This window comes from Rhea pennata, chromosome 24 (genome assembly GCF_028389875.1).
Source record: "Rhea pennata isolate bPtePen1 chromosome 24, bPtePen1.pri, whole genome shotgun sequence".
NCBI classification, from domain to species: Eukaryota; Metazoa; Chordata; class Aves; order Rheiformes; family Rheidae; genus Rhea; species Rhea pennata.
In genome coordinates, this window is record NC_084686.1 from 6,602,107 (window position 1) to 6,621,012 (window position 18,906).

The window sequence follows — 18,906 nt, forward strand, 5'->3', positions numbered from 1 at the left end:
ACTCTTAAAGTTTATTCCATCAGTGGAAAAATTAGTCACGAAACATGAGCAATACCATACCTTGAGCTCCTGCTTGGGCTCCACATTTTTAATTGTTGTATAATAAATATGGTGGCCGTACTGATACGCTACCAAGTTCTGCTCCAAATGGTTCTGAGCTGGACGCACAAACATCATCCAGTTACAAAGAGCCTCGCTAGAAAGTTCAAACCACAAGTCTTCTTGCAAATCTCTGTCTTTCCTGTCACCCTTATCAAGAGACACCTGTAGTAAAATCCAATTACATGTAATAGTCACTGTCTAACCACAGGTTCATAACATCCGAGTTTCTACCAGTCTGCCTCCCATTTGCACCTCCCAAGCACCAAAAAAAGAAAAAAAAAAAAAAAAAAGAAAGAAAGAAAGAAATCCCCACAACCTTATTGTGACCAAGCAACTTTTGCATCAGGAACACAAAGACATAGCTGACATTTTCTCTTTGCTAACAGGGATTCAGGAAGAGGCAACATTTAGGAAAATGCTTAAAAACTGATACCAGTTTAACCCGAAGGACACAGTGGGCCCTTCCATGGCTTGCAAGGGGAAGACGCATTCATTACAGTAGTCAGGCTCAGCACTTGACACATTACTATACACGAGGCACAAGAAGCTTTAGGAGGCTATGTGGCATCAGTTGTCAGATGTTTCCTACTGGCAGCCCCACTTCTCCTTCTCTTTCCTGGCTCATGACACCACCTCAAGCTGGAAGCACTTCTGTTGGGTTTATGAATCTGCTGGGGGGTGGGGGGGTGGGAGGGGTGTCATGACTTCCTTGTCAGGCACTGATTGTCATGTATTGTCACAGTGCTCTTAAAACAGTGCTTCTGTAGGGATTTTGTTCCTTATCTCCATCAAATAAAGGAGCAATCGCTATAATCTGACCAGTAAATAAACAGATCAAAGTTAGTCAAATCCGTTTTGCCTCATGCAAACGGACTTGGTGGGGGCGAGAGGAGAGGGACTCTCCTCTCCCCCCTTACATCCCGGGAGAGGAAGGAGGGAAAGCGGAAGAAATATTTTTAACGTAAGTTGCAGCATGACACAAAGTTACGGCTGCAAAACATCCCGAGATAGAGTAACTATTTTTATGTCCAGATGCTGCTTCAGCCCATGTGAGAGTGATTCACTGCACTCAATATTACGAGTCCTACACATCATAACACCATAATGTCACAATATTCACCGTGACTGCGTCTCCCTGAATAACACGAGTAGCTGTAGATTTCACATCAAAGCAAGCTGGGTATTGATGAGATACAGTGAGAGATGGAAGTAACAGACCATCTCCAGCGATGCAACTGATCAAGTCAAAGCAACAGATTCAAACCCATGGAAATCAAAGTTTAGGTACAAATTCCTCCCTTTTCCCCCCTCTCTCTCTCACACACACACACACACACACCTTCAAATGGATGTAGCAGTCTTTGAGTTCAGTTTGTCTAACCAGAGGTCCTTCCACAGGTCCAAACTGCGTGCGTTTGGGGATACGCCTTTTGGAGAACACACCTCCCAAAAATCTGTCTATATACAGCACCAGGGGGAGGCTGGCTCTGGCCCTGGTCAGCACGGGTCGGTTTGGGATTGGATGCAGAGGTCCGTGCTTTGGGCACACAGAGGGATGTGCATTATTACACTCTTCGCACCCTACAATGCAAATTCAGAGAGAACACGAACATCAGGCAGATATGCAGGCAACAGCACAGAAAAGACATTTTAACGGCATTATCATTCTCTAAACATCTTTGGCTCAGCTGTAGGAACATTTATCCCAATAGCCTGTCTACATTTTAAAACATTAGACCAGGCAGCCTTGTGCAAAGCAAAGAATAAAGCTCCTTGGAGACTCCACCTAAGCGAGAATCCTGTCTTTTGAGTGAGGCAGCCCTATACGAGTACATTTTTCTGGGTGTAACTCGGGAAACCCATTATTACTGCTAAAGTCTGATTGGTATTTAACTCCATTTACTAACAGGCATGGGGAACGGGGAGAAGAAAGCCAAGCAACAGCTAATATACTACACGCTTCTTGATACGCTTACACAGATCATTGGGATCAAAAGGTCGAGGTGGATCTGGATCCCACTCATCCATGTCAGTGTCTTCCCCATCTTCATCCTCATCCTCGTCTTCATCATCTTCCTCTTTTGTTTCCATCCTTCCCATCTGATTCTGCAAAGGTGCTAAAGGGTCAGAACCATCCACTGCCTCCATAGGAGGTAACACTTGGTTATGCACCGGTAGTGATGCCTGCAGACAGAACAGTCAAAGTCAATTCCCCATTCTGAACGCAAAAAACAACAACAACAAAAAAAACACACCCATAAAACACCCACCACTCTCACAAAGACAAGCAATGAAAGTTCTTGCTAGTCTACTCTTTCTATTTGTTATGGTAATGAAAAGAAGGACAAGGGAAACTGCATGATAAATGATTACAGAGGATTGTTTCATATCCCTGCTGATGAGAGCCTCACTCAGCTCAGCTCTGTGTCACTACCTACTCTATCCCGACATGGACTGATTTCTCAGGACAGCAAACTGAAACGAGAGGAGCTCTGAAACGAAGCCCGGGCCCTACTCATGCTTGTAGGAATAATCCAGAGCCTAAAAGCTGTATTTTAGCTTCTTCTGTAAAAGCGCAAGAACCTTGATTGTTTGTCTCCTGTTGTACAATCAAATGAAAACAATCCCCAGAGCACACATGGAGAGATCAATAAGGGAGCAGATAACACCAGGATTAGACATGAATTATGAGACATGGAAGACAGTTAAGGGGATTGTATGCCCTCTCTAATTTTAGAGAAGACTTTCTTTCGCTTTCCCTATAAAGAAAGCAAAAAATAAATTGATGTGTATGCACAGAATACTCCATCACTCACGCAGGTTTCTCAGAGGACAAGAAATATCATACATAAAGCTGTCTTAAGAGAGTGCAAAGAGACACAGAGGGTATTGGTCCTATGTGACAGTCAAGAGCTTCTGCTGTATTTGATTTTTGAAGCTGAAAGGAGTATTTTAAGGTGGTTGCTCAAGATAGACCAGTCTGTAGAACAGGTTCCTCTTTATGTTAGCTAAATGATCTCTCCTAAAAAACCCACACACTCCATAATGAGACTATGAAAGACGGTACAAACCTATGCTAGAACTTTCTTGCATCGCCTTCCGTATCACTCAGACATGTTTCATCACCTGAGACAATGGAGCAATGAAATCAGTGTACTTTTACATTTAAAAGAAAAGGGTGCCTGGCAACTTACTCTATCTGCTTGTGGACCCTGCTCCAGAGCCATTTGCTGGGGGGATTCGGCAACGTTGCCGAGCACGGACAGGTTGGTGGGATTCATGCTCTGAGCAGCAGCAGGCAAGAGCACAGTTACCTAAAATTATAGGCACTCATTTTAGCACTGCATCATTCCCATCAATCACTTACATACGGGCAGTGCCCTGCATGCAAAGCTCCCTGGAATCCTACACTAGGCCAAAAACTGCAGTAGTTTAAAGGTGTTTTTGGTATGGATGATGGGCTCAGACAAAACCTGCAGATCCAAACGCATCCAAGTCTAGGAAAAAGCATTTGGGACAACGGGAAAGGCTTCAAAGCTCAATCTAGCTTTAGCAGCTTTTGAATCTCCCATCTCCCACTTTTAGCTTTAACTTCAGCTCCTATCCAGCCTGGTATTCAAACTGCACTAGAAACAAACGCGAGGAGTTCTTGAGCTCTTGGTAAAGCTGGTGAACTGGAGTTTTCGGTTTTAACTCTATCTCCAGATTTTCTTCCTCCTTTCCCCCCCCCCTTTTCCTTTAGGGGAGAGAAATAAAGAAACCAAATATCCCAAGAGGTCCCCCCCCTCCCTTTTCCTATGTTTGTTTTTCTCAAGCAAACCAAGATCCATCATAGAAACAAAAGGGCGTACTAATCTGGTTGGAAGATCAAACATTCTAAGATTAGAGGATTCCGACAATTACTTTGCCATTATTTGGCTACATCACACATTTTCGGTTCCATTTCTCTACTCATTTCCTTGTGTAGTAACATGAAAATTAATGAATACTACTACACACGTTAATTTGCTGCTCCCATCTATTCAGCAATAAACCAAAGCAAAATTAAGACCAAGAATTATCTTTCCTGTCTTTGAGTTCTGCTTACCTATACAGGTATTAGCACTGTTACCCCACACGCTTTTCCATCCTTCTCTACACATAACATTACATGGGCTCTAGTTTGTGTCCCTGACTGTTAAACAGCTTCTGGACCAAAATTAAAGCCCTTGCCCTACTCTCTAAACATAGAGTTTAATAAATACAAAATAAAAGAGAGAGCAGTGAAGTATGCTACTAGAGACACAGAGGGAGAAATTCAGTTTTTTTGGAGGCAACAACAGCACAGCCCAGATTCCGGGGTGGGTAAGAGCAGGCACAGCTGAGAGCAAACACCAGTTAGGACAATATAGAACAGTAATTCAGAGGAAACACAAGTCAAGACGTTACAGATCAGTGACTCAATCTGGTTCTTCCAAAGCCTGGCCTGGAACCTGCATTCTCCAGGAGACCAGAAAATCCCAAACATAACCAGATAGACAGTCCTAAAACTTTGAATCTTGATATTTTGTTTAAAGAGGCAATAAGAGCAATTTATGAAACTGCCTGAAAAATAGAGCAAGACTACTTCAGAGAACAGTGTCAAAGTGAACAGGAGACCGCCACAACAACAGCTGAACCTAAGCGTCTGGTGTTGACACTCCTGATGCCAAGTGGCAACAGAAAAGGCATCATTACGCAGTGGCACACCTCCAGGCCTGCCAGCAACAAGAGGTTCATACAAGCTTGTGTCCATTTGTACCACTTATTAGCATTTCCTACTACTAATCACACTTCAAACACATCTTTACTTTCATTTCCATGTCAGACACTGCAAGAAACACAAGCATCATTATGAAAAACCTTTGAATTCCTTTTAAATTCCTTCTAGCGCTCATTTCAAAAGGCAGGAGAAATTTCAGTTATTAAGTTCATGATTAGTCTAGGGGCATCACACCTGACATGTACACACAAAACACCTGAAAAAGCAGTAGCTGCTCTAATGATACACTAACCATTCACAAGCAAAACACCATCTCTGCTCGGACTGCTGCCCAGACCATGCTGGAAGGGAGGAAGGACGGGCTGAGGACATACAGACAAGTACTTATGCCCTTGATTTTGAACACATGAGAGTAAAAACTCCCAAACTCCACTGCTACATCAGTGTGTCATATGCACTACACAGATAACTACTTAGTTAATTGGATCACGTATTTACCAATAACACTTGTTGTTAAAATAGTTAAGGGGAATTTCTTGTCTTTTTTATGAAAGGAACCTGATTTGGCAAAAAATTTCAAAGTGACACCTTCAAATACATTGAGAGAACAGGAAGACGCCTTCATATCAGGAGGGTCTCTTTTTAGCAGTTAAAAAGCTTATTGCCAATGCATATTTAACCCTTCATTCCTCCCCACGCATGCCAACAGAAACGCATTTTAGTGACCTTCGTAACGATTCAGACCTAAAAAATCAGTTCAGACACGCAACTGGAAAGTCAATCAGCAATGATTTCAAGTCACTACAAGAAACAGAAGTTGAACTAGAGATCTAGACCCAAAATCACCTACACCTGCCTTTCACGATTTTAACTAGTATCTTTGGGGACTGGATTAAGAACAAATCCTTCACATCCATGCAAGAGAAAAGCAATCAAAATCTTGCATTATCAAAACTTCATAACCACAGCCTCTAGTTTCATTCTGGTTCTAGTCCACTTCACAGGAGCGAGCACACCAGGGAGAACACCTGGGATACCCAGGTAAGCTATAGGACCCCGTAAATGAACTTCTTCAGGTTTTGCAGTTGTTTCTCTATGAAATTTCCTGTAGATCTAGAACTTGATCTAAAACCAATTTTTCCCCTTTGAAAGTCTTTCATAGCCTTCAAGGCATTTGGATAGGAATCTGTATGAGGATTACTGCAATTCCAGTCCTTTCAGAATGACATTAAAATAATGTTAGCCACATGGGTTTAAATCATTTAAAGGGACACTGTTGGAAGATTTCTCTTAACATCGTGGCAGGAAATCAGAACTTTTGTTGCACATGAATTTAAAAGCTTAAACAGCTTAGCAAGTCCGAGTTCACTGTCATTCACACACAAGGTAGCCAAGATAATACTGGCTCATTATCATAAGCTTTTTGCTCATTATCACTGGGATGACAGTAAATGATTGAAGACTGTCATTTGACAAATTCAGAAGTAGCTTATCTGTCTCTACCACCACAACAATGTCCCTTTACCTTCTACGACAGTTCCCTTACAGTTGCAGGCCCAAGAGAAACAGTGTCTCTTACCTGCTGCGTGGTAGCATCCTGCTGGACGTAAGCCACTTGGGACGGATCTGTAAACAGAGTCTAGACAAAGTGAAAAAGGCTTATCAAACCAGCCTTGGGGTTGTTTATTCACAGCTTGCACAAGAATTGCCCTGCCATCAAGAAACAATCTACATACAGGTAACTTATTTTGCCAATTCTTATGGTGCCTATTACCATAGCAAATTAATTCAACTTACCTAAGCGAGCCAACATATATCAAGTTTAAATTAAAATTAGGTAGTATTCCATAAAAAGTAGTATCATATTTTTACAGTGCTTTTCATCCATATTCTCAGAGCTTCACAGAATTCTTTTTTTTAAACGGAAAAAGAAAAATCACTGTCAACTGCTGATGTGAATCAGTTCAACAGAATGAAATGCAAAAGATGCACAGAAGCTACATAACAGAGAGCAGGACAGAAGATAATTAACTATCTTCCTGCCAGTTTGCAAGAGACCTCCTCAGGAAAAAAGCATCAGGTATCGAATATGTCCTACACGTGAATTTGCTATGGTCATTAAGTTGTTTTTCAGTTTCATATAGGAGATGGCAACTCTCAACACTGTTTCAGTAGTCTGCGAGAGCAGCCCTCATTGATTCATCACAACCACTTACAGGGTCTGGGAAGAGCAAGACTCAGAGGAAAACTAAGTATTGAGTGAGGTCAGCCTTGCTTACTTTTCCGAAACTGGAAGATACCAGAGCTTCTGACTCCTACAAAATAAAACATCGCATAATAAGAATCCTATTAGAGCTGTTTGACAATTTGTCATGCATTAGTCTCTTATTAGTACACTCCAGGTCTTTTGGACAAAAAGGTAATAGCCAAAAAGGTTTGGAGTAACTTAGTAACTTCCTTGGAAAACGCAGTACCTCATTACACCTTACTCTCTCAGATCATCCCACTACACAACAATTTATTTTATGAACTAGCCAAGAACTACACAGACAGACAGACCATGGCGCACAAGGCTACGCCAGGGTGGCTTCGAGCGTCAAGTACGTGCACTCCGTAGCACTACTGATCTGCCACATCAGCAAAGAGGCTATTCCTGACAAAATCTGTCTGCTCCTCACTCATCTATCCACGCAGACGTATGGATGCATGCTACATTAACTCCCCAGATAATATAGGCTGTCAGAGATGAAAGCTATTTGATACTAAATATAATTATTAAAAGAAAAGAGTCCAGAGCCATGAATTTAGAGCCTTCTCAAAAAAAAAAAAAAAGGCAAAATTAGATTAAATATGCTGGGATCCTCTGCAAAAAACAGAAGACTTATCGTTACTATTAATTATGAGAATGGCACTATGCAAAACAAGGATTCTTCTTCCAGAAGAGGCACAGGTCCTTCTTATAACACTGGTGTCTGAATCAATTAGCTTTTTACCAAATACAATAGAGGTAGAATTTCTGGAGAGATTATCAGCGTTTTTGAAAACACCTTTGATCTCATTACAATCTCATCCACCTCTAGTAAAACCACCAGCATTTCACAATTTATAGCCCAGCATCCTTTGATTACCACATTTGCACATCAGACAGGAACGAACAGCGTGAAGTCCCTGTTCACCAATGGGCAGATAGAAGTGTTGTAAGTGTGACTGCCAGCCATTTGCCAGTCACCTCACTTGGCTTGGAGCTGGCTTTAATTTTGAGCCAGACCGGTTCTCTTTCTAGGTGCCAGAAAGGGGTGGGCTCAGAACCACACATGCCTGCGTAGCTTCCACGGGATGGATGTAAACGAGCGTGTGCTCCGAGGTGTCCACGGAGGTGTAGGAGGTGCCATCTGCCGTGTAGACCACTTGCTGCGAGGGACGGTCTTGGTCATCGCTGTACACAATCTGTGCCACTGCTCCCCCTTCGGGGACAAAGTGCACCTGGAGGAAAAACAGATCCTACACTCAAACTTCTGCAGACACACACCTTTGGGAAACCACACCAAAAGCACAGGCCGCAGAAGCGTCTTGGAAAGTAGAGAATATCTCGGGTCCAAACTTCCCAAACTTCCTAGCTAATTATTTTGCAAACAACGTAAAACTTTGTGTAATTCATACTGAAAGTCTAATCTAAATAATGCCAGCAACACAGAAATTTGGACATAAAACCCACCACCAGTTTCTCTTTTACTTTGCATGTTAACTCAAGACCTAGCTGCTACACTCTGTTCTTGGATCACTTTCTCCTCTAAGATGTTTTAAAGGAGGTTCAGATTTGAACTGGTGTACCTATGAGACTTATTGACATATTTCCCCCTTTATTTATATGAACAGTCAGCACTGTATTAACTTTCTGATAGTACCTCAAGTAGTAGTCTTATACTTATGATGAGGCAGCAACACCACACATTTGATTGCTTCCTTGTAGCAGAGACAGGCAGTATCAGTAGAAAAAATAAATTGTTTATTAAAAAAAAAAAACAAAAAACAAAAAACATACAACTGAAAGCATTAAGCAATGATTCCAAGGACTACTAGTGTAAGTTCTCTCCAGGGCAGCATCTCAAATCCAAATTGCTTTGACCAAAAATTATGATCACAAGTAATAACCAGCAGCCTACCTGAAATGCACTACAATACTCAACTCCAATGGTAACAGAAGGATGTTTACCTTTTGACACTCTTTATATATTGCAAAGTATTTTCACCACATCACAAAAAATGGGTCAGTTAGCAGGAAACTAGTTTAATATTCATATTCACAGATCAATATGCAAATACTGTACTGTCACATAAAATGAAACCACCATTACTTATTGTTTTCTTTGCTTCCCCTTCCAGAATATCTCAGAAGACACCTAATACTCTTACAGAGATGCTAAGTACCGATTCTGTACAATAGATTCTCCTGCAAACCTTACGGTAAGGATGCATGCAGCGCTTCATATTTGCGGGGCACTCTGCAAAACTCGTAATGGCCACGTGCAAGAAACAGTACAGTTATCCGATCTTACAAATAAAGGAAGCAGGCCATTAAAAGTTTTCTTTCTTTGCAAATTTCAAAGCTGAAAATTGTCAGGAAAGCCAGGATTTCTAGGCTTGTGGGTTGACTGTCATGCAGCACCCTCCATTTATAAGAGGTTTTTAGAAACAAACCAGTTTACAATCCTCTAGAAATTTTCAGCTGCATTGTCTCAGAGACATCAAAGTAACTAGCTGCATAAATAAGAATTATTTATTAGTCACTGACAATTAACATTTCTCTCTTCCCCACTGTCCAGACATCTAACTGGAAAAAGGTATTCCTATTACTTTCCCAAGGTCTACCCACAACTCAAACTGATTCTACTGACGCTGTCAAAATGGGCTGCCACTGACCACAGATTTGTGTTAATATTCATTAATCTGAACACCCTGTCACTTTCTCATAAGCTTATCTGTATATTTAGATGCTGACACTTATACAGCCACTAGCAGGTCTGATTTAGCTCTAGTTTCAGTTGCCTGTGTACTCACTGCAATGGTGTACGCAGTTCATTTTCTGAACCTTTCATGTGAAATCATCACAGACATCTTTATATTTCTTCTCAAATTAAAGCTGACTTTCTAGATTCTAAGACAGCAAACGGGAACACCTGCTTGCTAAGCCATTGCAGCAAGCCCGACTCCGTCCAAGCAGATGCCGAAGCTCTGGAAGGCACTAGTCACCTGAGCAGTATTCTCTTCCTGCTCAGCAGAGTCAGTCCACACCTGAGGACTTTCCTCTTTGGAGTCCATCTCCTCCCTGCTGTGGTGCTCCATGATGAGAGGTATCTACTGGAGGAATGCTTGGCTGAATAGATTCATCTGTTCACTGTGTTTCTACTTCCAGAAGACAGTATCATCTCCAGTAACATGGCTATAAAGAAAGAAGAGACCGAGATATTAGAGTACAACACAGTTTTGGTTGCAATCACAGGAGGATGAGAGGTGTTATCAGCTACTGCACCGCAGGAACAAGCTGCTAGAGTAAAACAGCCTTGGCTTTATGAACATGCATATTCTCATTTCCCACTCTCAAGTTTTGCTGTATAATATTTTCCAACTCCTGCTGAGGAGGAAACAAGTCAACACTTGCAACAATTGCACTGAGGGACTACACTGAATTCCTCCCGTGCTTCCCAGCCCAGTCACCAGCACTCATAGAATATTCTTCACTAAATCTTCAGGTTGAGGTTTGAAGGGACCTCTGGAAATCTAGTCCAACCTTTCTGCTCTAGCTGGATCACCTATAACAGGTTGGTCCACGACTGTGTCCAGACAGTTCTCAATATTGCCAAGGATGCCAACTCCACAATCGCTCTGGGCAACCTGTTACAGTGCTCAGGCACCCTCACAGTAAAAAACAAACATCTTCCTTTTGTTCTGATAGAACTTCCAGTGTTTCAGTTTGTGCCCATTGCCTCTTGTCCTGATCTCTTAACACAGCCCTTCTCACCTCTAAATGCCTAGGAATCAATAAACAATGCAGAAAATTGAGCCTAAGTTTCTAACAAGAAAATACCAAGTTCAGAGACATCACTATTTTATCTGTTCATCTGAAAGGGTTCCCCCCCCCCAAGAATCAAATAGCTTTACATTTACAAGCAGCTTTTGCCTTGTGCAAATCTGCAATCCCAGTTGGTATTCAGATAGTGTTACAATAGATGACTTTTAGAAAAAGAACAATGAAACTTAAACTCTAATTGATCTAAGCCCGAATATTCTGACAAATTGCTTCCATGCTAGGTTTTATTCACCTCTTGCAATTTTATTGGAGCCCCTCAATCCGCCATTGGGAATCTCAGAAGTGTAATTTACAGCTCCGCTGATTGCTTTAGTCAGTGGTTCAGCACCTTCCCAATCCTTCGCCTCTAATGTCGTATTAAATCACAGGCCCAGGAATTAGCATGAGGCTGAGCCCATTCCATTTTTCAGCTACTTCAATTAACTTTATTTTACACCAAGTGCCTCGCTGGGCTGAGCCAATGCCAGTACCCTGTCTGTGCACCAGGAAGAAAGCAGAAGGCTCCTTGCTGACGCTTTCATTCATTTGCATTTTAAATGCAAATTATTTTTGTCATAATTTATTCCCATAAATGCTAGCAGTTGGCTTGTCACTGACAAGCTAAAAAAAGATAAGAAAGAAAGAAAGTAGGCACTTTCTGCCTTCTGCCGATTTCACCAGCAATGAATAAGCTTTGCAGACCTGAGCACTGACTGCACTACTGGTCTTGGCCAGAACGCATAAATCAATAATATGGATATCTTAGGATAACGTCACTGAACTAAACAGCGGGAAAAATCACGTTACTTTCACATATACTAGGAAACACTTCAGGGAAGTTATATCTGGGCAGTTTTAGAGAGTAAATCACACCAGTGTTGGTGGCTACACCTAAACATCAGCTTTCTCATGCTGACCGACATACTCTCTATGTACCACGGGATCTCCCACAAAAGGAGAGACTGAAAAGCAGTGTGATGGCTGCTCTGACTCCACATTAGACTCTTATCATTAGATTCTGGGATAAAGGAACAGAAATGCTACCTCAATAGCTCTCTATAGCTATTATATATGCTCTCTATCTGTTATAGATCTCTTTATAGCTATATTATAAAGTGCAGGAGAGAAAAGAAAAAAAAAATACAATGTTGTATCTGTGTGCAACATTTTAGCTAGCAGATCTCATTAGTGAGGAAAAACGAACAATGCTTAGGACCGATCAACACCTCGCCCTCCTCTGCGAGGGCTGAAAGCTAGGGTCTACAGCACACACTGGCTCCAAAATGTAAATATTACCTGTCCTGCCATAGTACTTTCATCCAGGTATTTCAAAGCCTCTTGTTATATCATCAAGTATTAATTCAGGAATTTCCTCAGATCTAATCCTGTCCCTTCCACTGACCTCCACCACTCATTCTGTTACCTATACGGTCTAGAACAGCTTGCACAAAACACGACAGCATTCGTGTCAGCAACAAAATCCGAGCCACCCTTGCAGAAAATTAACTGCCTCTCCCATCCTTCTCGTTTGCCTCTGTTTATCCCAAATAGCTCCATCTCTCCACTGCTGTCGTTATTAACCAAGAACCCATTTAGGTAATTGCAATAACAAAAGCCAGTAGTTTAATCCATTACCCTGGACCTAATTGCTTAGAACAATGAAAATAAATGCTAGAGGTTTCAATGATTTTTGGTTTTAATATAATCATCTAGTTAGTACAAATTCAATTAAATTAGCCAGTAATTGAATTAAGAGAAAGACACAGTTATGGCCAATTCCACATGCGGCAACAGGTAGCAGAGTTTTTGGCTGACTTTCCCAACAAACAGCTACTCATCGGCGGTCTGACGGAAGATGCAGGCTCTCTCCTGCTGACTCATTTTGGCACAAGTAACTCGCACCTTGAGTAGAAAGGAGGCTAAAGAGCTCTTTAAAGATGAAACTGGACATTACACTTCAAATCTGCAAAAAAAAATAGCTCCAAAAAAATGGAAAAGAAAGCAGAAGATAAGATATTTCAGGTTTGCCATGGTTCTAAAGTTAAGCCCCGATCTCAGATCAGGAAAAATTAAGCCAAATCCAGTGGCCCGGTGGTGCAGTTTCTATAAATGACACCATGACATTATTGCTATTCTTCACAGAAGTGAAGAAAATATACCCCATGCCCAGTCACTCATGAAACACTAACAGGCAATTTTAGAAGCTGCAGGAACTGCTGAAGCTTTCAAAACATGTATTTTAAAACACATCTTATGATCTATCCTTCCAGCATGCATTCCTACCAAGACTGGATCTCCATTAATTTTTCATCTTTTCTGTTATCACCACCGAAATACACAGGAAAGCACATTTCCTCTGAAACTTGGAACCACAGGCAGCAATCAAGACGGCAGGAGCAAGCACTGAAATTTAGCTGGTACCAAAGGCAACAGCAAAAACAAGATGCGCGGTTACGGCTAGGATATTTAGAAATGGTTGAGGTGGAAAGCATCGTCTGCCCCAAAGTCATGGGAAACGAAACTGCCAAAAAACCCAAACACCCGAGTAAATTTCCAAACGCCGATGACGGAAAAGATTGAACTAGCTTTCCTGACTAGTTCTTCTGCATAGGACACACTTCCTTAATCCCACATGACATTATTTTCTTCTTTAAATCCCCTCATCAAAATCCATTACAGCTGTGGCACTGACAGCCAGTATCTCAATATTTTAAAGATTTCTCTACGGTTTTCTCTCAGCAGAGAGATTTCACTGCAGAAGGAAGCAACAGATGTCCAACTTAGCACACGGACACAATATATCTTTTTAAATTAGCTGCAGAGGAATCATGAGTATCTTAGGGCATGCAGTGTCTACGTTAAACCTGTTAGCAACAGCAGGTATGGAGATGCACGTAAAGAAACTACCCTTTCCTGTGAAGGACTTGGTTGGAAGCTTTTTTAGTTTTTCAACAGAAAGAAACGTCAAACTTCAGGAATAAGAACCAAAACACAGTCATCGTCGAACAGCTGGCGTACTCTCAGCTTGCTCCACACACTGTTTGCCCACGCGTCCCTTGGGATCGCTGATTTTTTTTCTCCCCGAGTAAGTCACAGGCGTCGGACGCTTTCAGAAGGCGAGCACGCCAACGGGAGGCTCTGCCGCGGCCGAGCGGGCGCGCGCACGCGTCGCGACACCTACCACCCAACGCATCGGCTCCGCTTCCGTCCCCTCCCCTCCCAACACTTACGTCCACCCTGATAAGCAGCACGAACGTAAGCAGGAAGCAATGCCAATACGCAGGACGGTAAACCACTCGCAGTAACTACGAAGACAGCATTTTTCCTCCCCAAAAGAGCAAGCATGCCTCACCCAGTCCGCACCGGGTGATGACATACGCTGAAATGACAAGAGATGCAAACACAACCCAGTATCACCCCGGTACGTCAAACGGGCAAGGTAGTGACAGCACGCAGCGTAAACAACACGGCAGTACGCAGCGTGAATCAAGATCTCACCCATTTCTCATTGCTTTGAGAAAAAAGGTCCATCTAAATTCAACACTGACATCATCCTGCACATATCCAAATTTTGGTGCACATCCTGACACAAAGTATCTACCCCAATGAGTAGATAAGCTCTTCCAGGCTTCATTGGAGCTCTGATCATGGAGCTCAATTTGTTACAGCATCCATAAGCCCAGATCTTGAGCCCACTAGGGTGTGCCTGCACATTTTTGCAGGTAGAAGCAGCCATGCTCCGAGCTGGGCAGCTGCGCTAGTCTCCCGCTGTGCCTGTCCCTTAGCGAGGCTTAGCAGTGCGGGAACAGCTCAGCGCTAACCGTAATCCCAAGGCATCCAATTCAGAGTTGCAGCATGGTCAGCAGATGCAGAGGGCAGGAGTAATATGCTCCTGGATGTCTATGCACCCCTAAAATCCAGCTGCTTGCCTCACGAGGTAAGCTCAAGCAACTCAAACTCCTCGGGTCAAAACAAGTTCCTTATTCATTTCAGTATGCAGTTCACATTTACCTTCCTTTTCTTAATACGGTCTGGGGACCCACCGATGCCCAAGACCTACGGCCTTCCTCTTCAGTTCTTATCTTTTACATTCAATTCAAAAATCTCATTAACAGTGATGCTTCTCTTCTGCAGCTCCCGATGCCTGGAAAGCTTCTTTGTGTCACTGTCTGAACAGTTCTTCATCGTTTTGGAAGTCTCACTTGAAAACTCCTTTAGATCTCTCCAGTACACTCTAACCCCTCTCTCCTATTTCTGCAGGATGTTGCTTTATCTGAAGGTGTGTTCTTAATTCAGCAGCCTTCCCCCCTTCCCTGCACTCTGCTCCAGAGGATGAGAAAGCACCGCTCATGGGCAAAGCACCCCATTCACTCTCTATCCATCACCCACGTCCTTGTTAGCCTCGTTCTCTCCCCAGTGGGCAATGCCCACCCCACAGCCAGCTCCCAGAGGGTGACAGCACCTACGAAGTCCCTACCCTCTGCTGCATCAGAGCATCCATGCCATGTCACCTCCTCAGTGCACCTATGACCCGTTACAGCTATGGAGTCAGGGCTGGAATTGGGGTGAAAGGTGCTTTAAGAGAAGACCTGAGGTATCAGTGAAGCCAGTGCTCTTTCTTATCTGGTATGCAAGGATTTTTGATGAAATAAGATTCCTCCCATAAAAAAAAAAAAAAAAAAAAAAAAAAAAAAACACAGCACTTCAATGGAAAACTTGGCTCTGAAATTCAGAAAAAAAGCATCAACAAGAGATCAACAGTAAGTATATATATATTTAAGAGAATGGTCTCTTTGCAAACCTACTATTAAGGAAATTGCCTTCAATGCTGCAACTACACAAGAAGACGCAGAGACAAAAACACTGGGGACTTCATCTGCAGCAACCTCTTTGAGTCTAATTAAGGACATTCTGCTGAGAAAGCATCACCCGGTGGCTGTCAGACATTCACGTTTGTCCCTTCTCTGAGACAGCAAGGATGAGAGAATATTAAAGCTGGGCAAGGGGAAGAAGTTCACTTCCCTGCTCAGGGAGTCATGAAGCCACTGCAGTATCTCAAATGAGAATCCACTTTACAATAATGGTGCATAAAACAGCTAATGTGATTTACTCCCTAGTGTAAAAGAGGCTTGCATATAGATGGGGGTTCCCTGCAGCAATAATAGCAGAGGTTATTAGCTTAATCCTTTAAGCACTGAGCTCACTGACCACTCTCTTTCAGTGCTAACCATATGCAAGGACAGCAAGATTGCTACAAAAGGAGGTTTTATGACTACAGGTCTTCCTCCAGCTTTTAATATGAAACTGATTTATTATGCTCAAAAGGAACATCACATGTGCCTGCAAAAGCTATATCCCACACTTAAGTTAATTACCCCAGCTTGCCTAGAAGGCAGAGCTGGTGCATTTCCTGAGATCCTCTGGCAAGAATATGCTTTCTTTGCAGCAAGAAGGCTGGGAAGTGTACTAGGTTTCTAACCTCATTGACTACTGAGTCACGATTGCTGTCTTTTCCTCTGCATTCTCATTCATCAAAAGCACATATTGTTTCAAGGAACTCTGGCTCTTGTGCATTTTGGCTGAATGTTAATAATCAGGTAATATATGACCACAATATTTATGTTTTACTTGTGAGTTAGAGATTGAAATCATATATAGGGCTGGGACAGCAAAGACTATTTTTTTTCCACAAAAGGAAATACGGCTTCAATTTATTTAATCATATAATAAATAGAATAACTCAGCCAAACACAAACTCACTCTTTACTCAAATTGCGTATAATGAATCCATCTATCTACATCCTTACGCCACATTCATCATCAAAGCAACAAGGAGCTCAGCAACCTCTTAGATCTTGGAGGCTAGTCCTCTGCTACTGTGTCCAACACATCCTATTACCCTTTCCAAAACCAGACACTTCCCAAGCACCAAGCTGATTTTATGTTGCAACTATTTGTTCACAAAGTATCAGAGGAGTAGCTATCAGTCTAACTCCTTACACCACAAAATACAAAAGATAATCCAGCATGCCAGGTGAACTCCAAGAAGAGAGATTAACATCCTGCTGGGGGACTATGGTGGATTAAGCTAGAGATCTGCTCAGAGATGCAGTATGCTCTCTAAGCATATTTCTGTTTAGTCCTAATTCTTGTATAACCAGCTGTTTCCCACAATACCCGTTAGTGACTTTCTGAGCAGGCTAAGAGACAAGTTCATTAGATTTCTGGCTATGTCCAGGCTCTTATTAGTCACCTGCCCTTCCACTACATATTCACTTCAATAACTGATTTCTTCCCCATACCCTCAGCTTCATGAATTTTTGCAGGCCACTAAAATTTGTCACTACCTTTATCTCTCCTTTCCAGTATTTCGTATTCTGAGGTCACTGCAATATCACCTTCTGCTACTGCGATACACCACAAATCTCAGACTTCAGCCGTGTGAGTCAGTGACCCTGTCTACTTAATTGATTTGGTTTATAACTATAGAGGGAGATGTATGATAAAGCAGAAAACAGGGAAAACACAGCATGAGTGTGCAACGTGAACAAAAAGAACATAAAAGGTCTTCACCAATCTGTGCACTGCACTGCTGTGTACACACAAGAAAACAAAAACCTACCAAAAGCATTACCTTGTTCTTCAGTGCCACTCCAGCCTCCTTTTGTCATTTTTTGGTCTCCCTTTTCCTGCTCAGCTAGCTCTTCCCAAAGTTACCTCCTGTTACACACCGACTTTGTTCCCCTTTCTTCAAACTGATTGTGCTGCTCCTTCCCTTCCTCTCCCACCCCTTTGCACATCTTCTCTTGATTAAATCACTATGCTACTTCAAGCTCTCAAAATTCAGAAGAGAGGATCACCTCATTTCTGCAGGTAAACATCTCGCATCTTTCAAAACAGTTATCTGGAATAAAGAACAATTCAGGCACTGGAATCTTCAAGTAGGTGGTGACTTAACATACAGTGCCAGCTAAGGGCTACAACACAACTTCTATTTCTGCATGCTTTACTAACATGAAAATAAAGGGGGCAAATAGATCTGACCTCATTTTTAAGTTAAAAGAATACTCAAGAGTAAAACAGCTTCCACAATTAGCTACCTCTAAGTCAATTAAAATTCAGTTTACACAGCTGAGGGCAGCTGTAGGTGGTCAGAAACACTCAAAAGTAGCTGCTAACTACAGAGCAAATTAACATAAGGAGCTCATCTGGGGATGAGCAGGCTAGCAGTGAGGGTGTCAGAGGACAGCAAGTGGCAAAGCATGCCAATTCCAATTCACAAACACATTGTCAATTACTCCATCATACAGTAATACTAACAGTTACATCAGTATCTCATCCAATACCTATAAGGGTAATAAAATTGCCTTTTTAAACACCTAATACAAGAGAAGCCTATACACCCCCCCCAAAAGCATCACAATTCAGCAAAAAAATGTTACCCATTTTAGGATTGAGTTAAGAAATGCACCTTCTTGTTTTTTTTTTCCCTCCTAAAAATGAAGGCATTAGGAGGCTTGAGACTGTCAGTTATTTTACTTCCACAAAACACTCATAAAGACACCTCTTTCAAAATCAGTTTATGATTCATTAGCATTTCATCTTGTAGTTTAACCAATGAAGAGAGGAAAAAAAAAATTAACCACCGAAAAAAAGAGAAAGGACAAAGCAAGAGTTCAGGACAGACTCTATTCACACTAAAACACTGGGAGAAAAACATGGGCATGCATTTTGTAAAGCTATCCAGCCTTCTAGTTATCTTTTAAAAGTCTGCAAGAACCATGTATGCATTAGTAATACATTGGACAGGTTGGTGTACTTACACTAAAACGTACATCACAAAACACCAACTTTCCGTTTCATTCTTGGAATTATAAAATTCAATAGCCTAAACCATAGGTTTTGTTCTAAAGCTGTGATTTACAGACCACTGGAAGACCCCTTGTAAAAAGCCTACAGAGAGCAATTAAGAAATAAAAGGGCAATTTGCACATGG

The 18,906-nt window shown here is 42.0% G+C and overlaps 1 protein-coding gene across 5 annotated transcripts in view; it reads right to left on the minus strand.

Moving 5' to 3' along the window:
- The window catches only part of PRDM10 (PR/SET domain 10), a 45,327-nt gene that overhangs the window by 24,702 nt on the left and 1,719 nt on the right, over positions 1-18,906 (minus strand). For 3 of the 5 annotated variants that reach the window (XM_062594544.1, XM_062594542.1, XM_062594541.1), the window contains exons 2-8: positions 10,094-10,283; positions 8,162-8,326; positions 6,423-6,482; positions 3,297-3,416; positions 2,079-2,286; positions 1,442-1,683; positions 61-264 (exon numbers count right to left, since the gene is read on the minus strand). In XM_062594544.1, coding sequence (XP_062450528.1) covers positions 61-264; positions 1,442-1,683; positions 2,079-2,286; positions 3,297-3,416; positions 6,423-6,482; positions 8,162-8,326; positions 10,094-10,186 — 1,092 coding nt within the window. In that variant the 5' untranslated portion in view covers positions 10,187-10,283. The remainder of the gene's footprint in view (positions 1-60; positions 265-1,441; positions 1,684-2,078; positions 2,287-3,296; positions 3,417-6,422; positions 6,483-8,161; positions 8,327-10,093; positions 10,284-18,906) is intronic. The other 2 variants (XM_062594543.1, XM_062594545.1) reach the window with 2 other exon arrangements.